General features: G+C 36.8%; 1 protein-coding gene across 3 annotated transcripts in view; it reads left to right on the top strand.

The window, feature by feature from the left end:
- LOC114656170 (anterior gradient protein 3-like) overlaps window positions 1–12,365 on the top strand; it is a 270,125-nt gene that overhangs the window by 244,686 nt on the left and 13,074 nt on the right. For all 3 annotated transcript variants that reach the window (XM_051930539.1, XM_051930538.1, XM_028807608.2), the window contains 2 exons: window positions 7,775–7,851; window positions 10,239–10,302. In XM_051930539.1, the coding sequence (XP_051786499.1) occupies window positions 7,775–7,851; window positions 10,239–10,302 (141 nt within the window). The remainder of the gene's footprint in view (window positions 1–7,774; window positions 7,852–10,238; window positions 10,303–12,365) is intronic.

Here is a 12,365-nt window from a genome sequence, read left to right as displayed (position 1 = left end):
TATTGGGCAAAATGCATTTTTGAGGTGATATTTTTTGCCTTATAATTTTATTTTACATTTAATTTTTATTTTCATAAAAAATGTATGACCATATCTTCAAATTTAGTTTTATTTAAATCAAGCAACAAATCAATAACATCACATTTATGCCAGACCTTAAACCAGAAATACAAATAAACAATTAAATGGAAAGGTGTGACGTTGGAGTCACATGACATCTTATTAGTGATGGCAGCTTACTGCTTGTGTTCTGACCACCCAGCACTTTTCAACCAGTTCATTATTACTACTCACTGAAGGGGCACAATGGTTTTATTTACCTGACTGCTGTGTGAGATGTCTCACTCAGCTGGCAGAATTTTATCTGAAGCCTTACCAAAGATCTTACCAAAGAAGTCCTCAAGGCCTGTGGCAGATGCTGGGGTATCTGATCCTTCAGACTGGGAAATGATGAAAAAATGTCTTCACAGAACCAAAGAGATTGCTGATATCAAGTCTAAGCAATCCCAGATCAAAACCAAATTGCAATCTCTATATTCCTGTGTCTGCAGTTAAATTAAAGCTGGGAGGGAGTTATGGGATGTTCTTTCGGTGTTCTCTTTGCTGGTTCATTTTTCTCCGACTTTATCTCTTCTGGGAATTTGTTGGATTGGTGAGCGAACGGCAGGAAGTCCTGTGCTGTACTTTCTTGTCAATCACTATGCTATTGACAATTCTTTGGGTTTTCTTCTCTTTATTCATAGTAAAAGAAAATAGTAATTTTACTGTTATCTTCTGGAATGTTTTAGGCCTAAATTCCCCATTCATGTTGTCTCAGTCTGCATATTGATATTGCGCCATTATAAGAAACTCACTTAAAGGTGACAAACATTAATTAGTTGCTGCCCAAATAAAAATCACCAGGTTGCTGCCATTTTATTAGCTTCAACCAAGAAATGTGGAGTACATATACTAATTAAAATGCCTTTACAGGTTATTTAGCACATACAGTAAAAGGAGGGTCAAAAGGACCATTTTGGGTTTCTAACTGCATTTATAAGTAGTTTATAACCATTTGCACGCCCACTCCATAGCAAGCCTCTTCCTTCTTAATTTAGGCTTTCAGTTGTTTGATTTGCATGGATTTCACTTGCATATAGGCATTGATGTGGTTGTGATTATGGATCTGCATATTGACAAGTTCCATCCTCCAGTCCAGGTGCACCTTTCTCAAACAACCTGCTCCTTTTGATAATTCCATAAAGACCTCAGTCTGATAGCTGTTGTATTTTTAATCCTGCTGTTAGAAGACTACTCACTTTCCATTCCATGTCATACAGCCCAGTCACAAAGTGATTATTTATTTATTTATTTCTTGAGCTTTGGTCTCACTTATCATAGATTTCTGTCATCTGGCCTGTTGCTAAAGCAATGCAAAGACACTACTCAGTAGCAGAATTTCAGACCTTTATCCCTTATGAATTCCATCCATCCATCCATTATCCAACCCGCTGAATCCGAACACAGGGTCACGGGGGTCTGCTGGAGCCAATCCCAGCCAACACAGCGCACAAGGCAGGAACCAATCCTGGGCAGGGTGCCAACCCACCGCAGGACACACACAAACACACCAAGCACACACTAGGGCCAATTTAGAATCACCAATCCACTTAATCAGCATGTCTTTGGACTGCGGGAGGAAACCGGAGCGCCCGGAGGAAACCCACGCAGACACGGGGAGAACATGCAAACTCCACACAGGGAGGACCCGGGAAGCGAACCCAGGTCTCCTAACTGCGAGGCAGCAGCGCTACCACTGCGCCACCGTGCCACCCCCCTTATGAATTCAGATGTGAAATTTTTTGCTAAATTCCTAGTATAAAGACTTCAGTCCATTATTCCTATATTGCTTCACTCTGATTGAACAGGTTTTATCTGTGCCTGCTTTGCTTTTGATAATCTTACAAGTCTCCTTCATACATATAATAGACATGGGGACTTTGCCCCCTGCTCACTTAGCTTGCCAACTCCTGGCCTGTGCTCCGTGCTTGCTTCCTTGTAGTTCTGCTGCTCGTGTATGGGGATGCGGATGTACAATTTAAACAGATTTTTATTTCATGAGAATGTTTACATATGCATCATCACAACGTATAACTGCCAGTGAGTGAATTTCGTTTCTTTCTCACTATTAAATAAAACAACTTTTTCGAATGTTTGACTCTGAGATTTGTTAATTGTCTTTGCAAAAGCTATTCTAACCGGAAACTGTTATCTTTTTAATACGAATAGCATATCAAGATCTCCTTTGTTGTCTAATGTTATCCGTGGAAGATGTACTACATTACCTTTCCAGGATGCATCCTTCTTTCAACTGTAATTCATGTGTTGTAAGACTGGACGTTGTTAACAGTTGTAGATATTCTTTGGGATATTGTAATTGTTGTTTTCATCTTCTGCACGATCACTACCACCTGTTTCAGCATAGTCTATTGATAGGTATTTAACCAATTTGCCGTGTAACTGTTCAACATTTTTGGATACATTTAACCAATTTGATGTGTAACCGATTGATATTTTTGGCACTAATTCGTTTGACTTCATTGTTTCTTGGTGCTAGGATTGCGCGTGTACTCATTTTTTATGTTGATAACCCTTCATGATGAAATTCTTCAATAAGATTTGGACACCATATGCCTTCTGTAATTGAGGGCTTAACACGAATGAGAGTTGTGCGGACCCTGGTCTTGTTTGAAAACGTTTGAGAGGAGGCCGTGACTTGAAAAAATCTCAAGGCAAAAGTCTTTTTATACAGTTAGGTCCATAAATATTTGGACAGAGACAACTTTTTTCTAATTTTGGTTCTGTACATTACCACAATGAATTTTAAATGAAACAACTCAGATGCAGTTGAAGTGCAGACTTTCAGCTTTAATTCAGTGGGGTGAACAAAACGATTGCATAAAAATGTGAGGCAACTAAAGCATTTTTTAAACACAATCCCTTCATTTCAGAGGCTCAAAAGTAATTGGACAAATTAAATAACTGGAAATAAAAATGTTCATTTCTAATATTTGATTGAAAACCCTTTACTGGCAATGACAGCCTGAAGTCTTGAACTCGTGGACATCACCAGATGCTGTGTTTCCTCCTTTTTAATGCTCTGCCAGGCCTTTACTGCAGCGGCTTTCAGTTGCTGTTTGTTTGTGGGCCTTTCTGTCTGAAGTTTAGTCTTCAACAAGTGAAATGCTCAATTGGGTTAAGATCAGGTGACTGACTTGGCCATTCAAGAATTTTCCACTTCTTTACTTTAATAAACTCCTGGGTTGCTTTGGCTGTATGATTTTGGTCATTGTCCATCTGTATCATGAAACGCCGCCCAATCAATTTGACTGCATTTAGCTGGATTTGAGCAGACAGTATGTCTCTGAACACCTCAGAATTCATTTGGCTGCTTCTGTCCTGTGTCACATCATCAATAAACACTAGTGTCCCAGTGCCACTGGCAGCCATGCACGCCCAAGCCATCACACTGCCTCTACCGTGTTTTACAGATGATGTGGTATGCTTTGGATAATGAGCTATTCCATACTTCTCCATACTTTTTTCTTGCCATCATTCTGGTAGAGGTTGATCTTGGTTTCATCTGTCCAAAGAATGTTTTTCCAGAACTGTGCTGGCTTTTTTAGATGTTCTTTAGCAAAGTCCAATCTAGCCTTTCTATTCTTGAGGTTTATGAGTGGCTTGCACCTTGCAGTGCACCATCTGTATTTACTTTCATGCAGTCTTCTCTTTATGGTAGACTTGGATATCGATACTCCCACCCCCTGGAGAGTGTTGTTCACTTGGTTGGCTGTTGTGAAGGGGTTTCTCTTCACTATGGAAATGATTCTGCGATCATCCACCACTGTTGTCTTCTGTGGACGTCCAGGTCTTTTTGCGTTGCTGAGTTCACCAGTGCTTGCTTTCTTTCTCAGGATGTACCAAACTGTAGATTTTGCCACTCGTAATATTGTAGCAATTTCTCAGATGGGGTTTTTTCTGTTTTCGCAGCTTAAGGATGGCTTCTTTCACCTGCATTGAGAGCTCCTTTAACCGCATGTTGTCTGTTCACAGCAAAATCTTCCACATGCAAGCACCACACCTCAAATCAACTCCAGGCCTTTTATCTGCTTAATTGATAATGACATAATGACAGACCTGCCCACACCTGCCCATGAAATAGCCTTTGAGTCAATTGTTCAATTACTTTTGAGCCCCTGAAATGAAGGGATTGTGTTAAAAAAATGCTTGAGTTGCCTCACATTTTTATGCAATCGTTTTGTTCACCCCACTGAATTAAAGCTGAAAGTCTGCACTTCAACTGCATCTGAGTTGTTTCATTTGAAATTCATTGTGGTAATGTACAGAACCAAAATTAGAAAAAAGTCGTCTCTGTTCAAATATTTATGGACCTAACTGCATATAACTAGGGGGCTTCACCCCCTGCTCGCTTCATTCGCCACCCCCCGTGTTTGGTTTTCCAGATATACACTTTTAAGATTTTTTTTTTTTTCTTTGAATTGTTGCTATTTTATTATTTTCACTTTTATTTCAGAACTTCTTTAAAAACAATATTTGGAATCTTTAGAGTCCCAACATACTGAATAATTTAAATGAGGTCAGTGAGACATGTGTTTAATGACTTTGTACCATAATTCAGGATAGGTTTCTCTGTTTGGAATTTCAGCACAGACAAACCGATCGGCATCATCAGCATGTGAGGTAAACCCCGTTTTTGAAATTCTCTGACTTAAACTTTAAAGCCTTACAATATTTACATACTTCAGACATATCACTTATGTCCATATATTTGATCTCTATCCGCCTTTTCATTATTTCTCCGAGTAATAATTTCTCTTTGTTTGTGCTAATGCGATGTTTACTTTCTTTGTTTTGACACTTTCGTTTTTTTTCTGCTTTCATATTCTGTATCTTGCTCTGCATGTGTTTCACGTCTACATTTTGTTGAGTCTTTTGAATTCCACTGTTTTCATTATCTCTAACCTGCTCTGCATGTATTTGTCCCCCTTGTTTTGTAACCTCTTCATGACGTTTTACTTTGTTTTATACTTTGTCTTTTATTTCTGACCTCGCTTTGTCCTGCTATTTTTTCAATTACACCTGTTCTGTGATGATTATTTTCCCATTTTTCGAGTAATAATTTCCTTTTGTTTGTGCTAATGCGATCTTTACTATCTTTTTTTGATTCTGTAGTGACCTCTGCGTCCGGCTCGAAAAGTAAAAAAAAAAAAAAAAAAAAGACCAGACAGACGTAGTCTCACAAAAGTTTTACTTGAACAATCAAGAAAAAGAATGCCGACTTCGTAACACCAAACACAACCTTTCAGCACCCTCTGCAACCCCTCCTCCTGTCCCGAACCCCCCCCCCCCCCCCCCCCTTACCGCATCAATCAATACCCCGCTGTCGGTCTTCTGTGCTGTACTCCGCCCTCCCTCTAACAGTCACTCAAAAAAAAAAAAAAAAAAGGCTTCAACCTGCTTGGGATGCTACAACACTTTCGAATTTTACTACTTTCATATTCTTTATCTTTCTTTGCATATGTATCGCGCCATCGTTTTTTTTTTGAGCCTTTCAAATTCCACTGTTTTTATAATCTCTAACCTGTTCTTCATGCGTATAGCGCCAACATCTTTTACTCTTTATCTTTTAATTGAGCCTGATTGGACGTGTTTTTTTTCAATTACACGTGTTCCGAGCTGATTATTACTTTCCTTATTTTCTGATTTTGCACCTCGATTATGAAGAAAAAAAATGAAGAAAGCACTTTATAAAGATCATTAATTCAGTTCAATTCAGTTTATTTTTCTATAGTGCTCCTTACTGAGTGCAATAACAAATTCACAGGTAAAATACAACTATAAAATTTACATATTACTAATTACTTAAAGCATTCACATATTGGTACAGATTATTTTAAACGTACAATAAAACAAATAATTTCAGAAGGATTATCATATGGAGCCGAAAACTATGTTAATTGATATATGGCAAGTCGACAACAGAGGAGAGGCTTTAATGCAAAGTCACAGACCTGGAGACCTCAGCCAACTGGCCGCCCACTCCTCCTGGGCATTCTACAGTATAGATCTGGCTGGGCAGACTTATATAACGACAGAATCTTTACATTCTTGGATTCCAAGGTTCCCAATAAAAAGACAGTAAAGAGAGCACCCTGCCTTTATATTAGACTAGGGGGCACTTCCCCCTGCTAGCTTCGCTCGCCAACCCCTGGGCTGGCGCTACATGCTAGCCACTTCACGGCTCTGCCGCTTGCGTATGGAGAAGTGGATGTACAATTTAAACAGCTTATTATTTTCATGGGAATTGTTACATATGCATAATAGAACTAACTATTTTACATTACAGTGAGTAATTAACCGTAGTAAAAAATATTAAAATGTAATAAATTGAATTATGCTTCATGTTGCATTAAGAGTTATTCGTTGAGTAATACGATTTCGATATTTGCCTTTGAAATTAACATGCAAATACTTTTTAAACTTACACTTTTACTGTAAAACTTCAATTTTCATCAATATCGCATTGAATTTTGATTCTGTGTTTGGACTTTCATCATGACAACGCAATGTATAACTGCCCGTGAGTGAATGTCTTTTCTCTCTTTTTTGAATGTTTGGCTCTGAGATTTGTTAATTGTCTTTGCAAAAGCTATTCTAACGAGAAACTGCTAACGGTTTAATTCAAATGGCATATCAAGATCTCCTTTGGTGTCGTAATGTTATCCACGAAATATGTACTACATTACCTTTCTTGTTGCCTGCTAAAATTTTATATGTCAGAATTGTTCGACCAATTTTGAATACAACTAATCTTGCCCTATTGCATAGCCCATCACTCAGACATAAATTAATAATACACAATAACATTACGATGCATCCTTCTTTCAACAGTAATTTGGCCGGTGGATGTCTGGATGGTGTTAACAGTTGTAGATATTCTATGGGATATTGTAAGTTGATGTTTTCATCTTCCGCACCATCACCACCAACTGTTTCAGCATAGTCTATTGATTCACATTTAACCAATTTGCCGTGTAACTGATTGACAATTTTCAAATTAATTCATTTGACTTCATTTCTCGGTGCTAGGATTGCCCATGTACTCATTTCTTCTGTTGATAACACTTCGGGATGAAATGTTTTAATAACATTTGCACATAATTAGTCTTCTTTTATTGGGAACTTAAAGTGAGGAAAATGTAAAAATTTATAAGAGCTGAGAGTGCAGGAACTGTGTCTGACAAAAGCATTCCCACGAATGAGAGGTGAGAGGACCGTGGGCGTGGCTGAATATGGTTGAGAGAAGGGCATGACTTGAAAAAATCTCTTGCCAATAGTCTCGTCTCAAGATTTTCTTTTATAATAGAGAGATATAAGTAGTTGATTAAAATCTGAACAGTTTACCTTGAGCAATGTTACAGAAAACTGAATAAAAAATGGATTTTACATTAGTTCTTTCTGTTCTACTTTTGTGTGACCTTTCCTATCATGCATCAGGAATCATCCTTATGTCAAAGTAGACCCCTTGGCACAAACATAATATGTATTTCTGAAATACATAATTTGGAAACAGTACTTGTGCTCTTCATCTTCATTATCAATGAATTCAAACCAAATACAGTAATTGTCTTTACCATTTGGGAACTTAATTAAGTAACACTACACTGCGGTAATTGTGAACTAACATTACACACAATCTCATTTTTTTATTCAGGTCTGAAAGAAAAGTTTGCTGCAAATGCAGAAATCCAGAAAATTGCAAAAGAACACTTTGTGATGCTTAATCTAATTGTAAGTATGTGCAAAGAACACCTTTCTTTGATTAAATTTTTATTAATGAAAAAAGGACATAAAAATAGTAATAAATGATTTCAACTATATAAAATCAAACAGCGCAGTGTTTTCACTGTGTATTACAAGCACATATTTCAATCTAATTAATGTGAGATTAATAAAAGTCACATTTTAAAATAATTTCTTATATCTGGGGAAAGTGAGCACTTACAGGTTGCATGTTTATAGTGTTCAGTTTCAACCAAATGCTTATTTTTGGACCATAAATCTGTTCATCCATCCATTTTAAAAATCCATTTTACTTACCCAGTTTGAAAGAATGCAGGAAGCTAGAGTCTATATAAGTATCATTTTTTGCAAATCTTCTTGGGTAAAGGCCAGAATCTCTGAAGTAATGAACGTAATGTAAGAGTCGCATGTTCATTTTATGCAAGACATGAGCCAATCTTCGACAAGGTGCTGGTCCACTCATTTACTGAGCCATTTCAGGTTCGCAATGATTCTAACTTACATATGTTTTGGAAGAAATAGAAAAATCCACCCAATAATAGGAGAAGGTGAAAAAAGCTTAAACTATATATCTCCAAGGGGAGAACCATAACAACTCTGGCTGAGGTTTGAGACAAGCTCAAAGGAAATTTGAGATTTATTAGTATAGAATACAAGAAAATTATCAAAATGATCAAAAGGCAAAAATGAATGATCTAAATGGCAATTATCAGCAAACAAGGCCCACTACAGAAATCAGAATCCTTAAAACAGCAGCAGAAGTCACAAAAACTAGTAAATACTGTATAAAGAAGCTATGAATAAAATGAGAACTTCCCTCACCAAACACATTCAATTAACAGAGAGGAACTGCATTACCCATCAGCCTTTATGAGACTGAGGGGAGTCTCTTAACAGTGATTGACAGGTGGTCACACCTCTTGGGGAACCACCTACAAAATCCATGGAATATCAGTAAACAAAACTCAACACAAAGATTCTAAATAATAACTAAATAGAATAAAATTAATAGAAATACATAAGACAAATAATAAGTGAATAGAACAATATTATAATTTTTCTATATATATAAAATCCAACATCTATCTGTCTGTATGTCTGTCTGTATGTCTGTCCACTTTTCACGAGAGAACTACTTAACGGATTTCAACACATAGAATCTAAATAGTAACTAAATAGAATAAAATTAATAGAAATACATAAGACAAATAATAAGTGAATAGAACAATATTATAACCTCTCTATATATAAAATATAGCATCTGTCAGTCTGTATGTCTGCCCGCTTTTCACGAGAGATCTACTTAACGGATTTAGATTGGGTTTTTTTCTACAATTTGCTTGAACATTCCGATTGATTTTGTGACTTCTCTCATTGCACTAAGTATCATAGTTTACTTGCAGGAGGGATTTATTCATGCTAATCTGAGACAAAGGCTGCGGGCCGAGAGGAGGGGGAAGCGTGACGTCAGGAGTGGGGAGCCAGGCAGGGCCATCCTCACTCAAGCACCAGCCTTCATTCGGATCACTCTACCTATGACCACGTTTTGGAGTGGACCTTGCCTCCACTTAGCTAACGATACCCGTTTGTTTATTAATTTTTAAAGCCTGTCCTGTTTCACTACTACACGGGCAGAGCCGCAGGGTACAGCTAGTAAATAATAAACATTGAAAAATAATTAAAAGAAGACAAAAAAACAACTTATGCATAAGCCAGGGGAGGAACCTTGACTTGACCATAACATTAACAATGACATTTAAATTTGGCAACGTGTACGTATTACAATTCAAAATGAGAAAATAAATAAGAATAAATGGCTTTGAACGTGGCATGAGATGAAGCACTCAGGTGTTCTTGGGTGTGTTTGTTACTAACAGGAACCCTGAGGAAGATTTCACACACAACAGCATCTTTGCTTTATCCAGACTAGATCACCACATAAAATGTTTAGCAATAGACTATTGATGAAAGGGGCAACAGAGGCTGCCATGACAGACAGGCTGTATGTAAAGAAGCAAGTAACAGCTGAGTGCAGAGCTGACACAAAGTATATTGGAACACACAACTTCTCATACAAATGTGATGGAAGCTTTCGTGTCAGTGAATTAAATGAAATTGCATTTGTATCTGTCACCTGATAGCAAATGTGGCACCAATTTGCTAACAGTTAGGAGTATTAAGTTAATTAAAGTGGCCACTTGGTGTATTTAGTTTTCATTTTTGCACTTTGTTGCTCCAATTATAGACTGTAATTCAATTTTTAAAGGTTTGTAAGTTTTTGAATTATTAACAAAAAGATATCTAGTAATAATTATAGTAAAATTAGAATCACTACATTGATATGCTCCTTTTTACTGTATGTTTCTTTATTCCAGCATGAGACTACTGATAACAACTTGGCTCCAGATGGATATTATGTGCCACGCATTATTTTCATTGGTAGGTAAATTACTTCCTTTGAAATAATTGCATCCACCAATTTAAAGAAACAAAAATGTTACATGCATATAAATATCAGTTTGGTCAGTTTCTTCAATTAACTAAATAAAAGCAGTGGGTGCATTCTCTTACAGATTATCATGTACATGTAAGCTTTTTTCATACAGAAAAAAAATATCTTTCTATTATAAAAGGAAATCCTGAGACAAGACTTTTTCAGAGAGATAATTTCAAGTCCTGTGAGACAAGACTTTTTGCCAAGAGATTTTAACAAGTCCCCCCTCCTCTCAACCATTTACAACCATGCCCACGGTCCACTCACCTCTCATTCGTGTGAATGCTATTGTTCGACACAGTTCCTGTGCTCTCAATTCTTATAATTTTTTACGTTTTCCTCATTTTAATACAAGATATACAATCTATTCATTTCCTTCAATGTAGTCCTTTCCTGGACAATAATTTTGTACGTTCTAGATGACACGTTAACGACTACATGAAGAAGAAAGGGCAGTGTGTCAAAAAGAGGCCCAAAATCATTGGAGGGAAAAGAATTCAAAATAGAACAATAATAATCTAAGTGCAAATTCAGAAAATAAGGAAAGTAATAATCAGCCCAGACCAAGTAGAACTGAAAACCCATCAGGTCCAAGCGGGGTTGGAAATAAAAGACAAAGAGTAGAAGACAAAGTAGAATGTTGTAAAGAGGTTCAAAAACATTGGCACAATACACATGCAGAGCAGGTTAGAGATTATGAAAGTACTAAAATTCGAAAGTCTCAAAAAACTGATAGTAAAGATCACAGCGCTAACAAATGGAAATTATTACTCGGTGAAAAGAGCGAAAAGAGATCGAATTTATGGACATGAAACATAATTTTCTTTCAATTTAAAGCTACTATAAGTTTAATTTCTAAGAAACCACAATTCAGTCAGGTTTATATTTATGATCATGGAGAAGCGATGCAACATACAAGCTAAAGAGTTAAACGATCGGACGTATTAGAAATTCTACAGCCAATAATGGATACAAATCCATACGTCCAAAAGTATTGCACTTTTCACAAAATTTATCTGCAAAACACAGACAAAGAAGTTTTCTTGGATTTCTATATGAATCCGAAAGATCACGGTCGCAATTATAATAAACCAACATATGAGGAAGTCTCAGCGATAATAGTTTCGAAAGACAGAGATATTAAAGACGGAAGTTTAAAAAGTATTTGCGTGTTAATTTCAAAGCCAAACAGAACAAAAACTTATAACTCAACGAATTACTCTAATGCAACATGAAACATAATTTTATTACAATTTATTACGTTTTACTATTTTAACTATGGTTAAATACTCGCTGTAATGTAAAATAGTTAGTTCTATTATGCATATATAACGGTTCCCATGAAGATAATCTGTTTAAATTGTACATCCACTTACCCAAACACGAGCGGCAGAGACACGAAGTGGCTAGTGTGTAGTGCCCGCACGGGGGTTGGCAACTGAAGTGAACAGGGGGCACAGCCCCCTAGTTGCCTTAAAAAATAAACTGCATCCTAGAAGTAGATTTTAATGTATAACCTACCATGAATTGTTCCTGACTGATCCACTTCTTAATTCTATAATATCACAAGGTAAAGTGCATTGCAAAACTAGTTAAAAGACAAAGTATTACTTGTTGTATATCAGTGTTCCTTAGATATGGAGTTCTTGTAGAAATACCACCTAAAAGGGAGTGAGGGCTATTCCTTTTAAAAATGTATTGTTCCCCAAGCAGTTTCCTGGTAAAGGTGCCTTCAAAGCCATGGAAGGTATACATTCTTGAGGGAGTATTCATTTCCAGAGTGCCAGAGGGTGCCATTTGACAGGGTGAAGATCGGAGAATTACATTCTTATGTCTGATTTGCAATCTGATTAATAGGGTTGTTTACCTACTAGGTAACGCATATGGTTCGATGGCCATTTGGCAAACATCTGCCATGTCCTCTCAGTTTCAAGAAGCAGGCTTTGTTCGATTTATTTCATTAATCATAGTAGTCATCAGTTCTCTAAGCTCAGACTCCAGATTTTCA

This window comes from Erpetoichthys calabaricus, chromosome 8 (genome assembly GCF_900747795.2).
Source record: "Erpetoichthys calabaricus chromosome 8, fErpCal1.3, whole genome shotgun sequence".
Lineage (NCBI taxonomy): Eukaryota > Metazoa > Chordata > Cladistia > Polypteriformes > Polypteridae > Erpetoichthys > Erpetoichthys calabaricus.
This window is presented reverse-complemented; position numbering and strand designations above follow the sequence as displayed.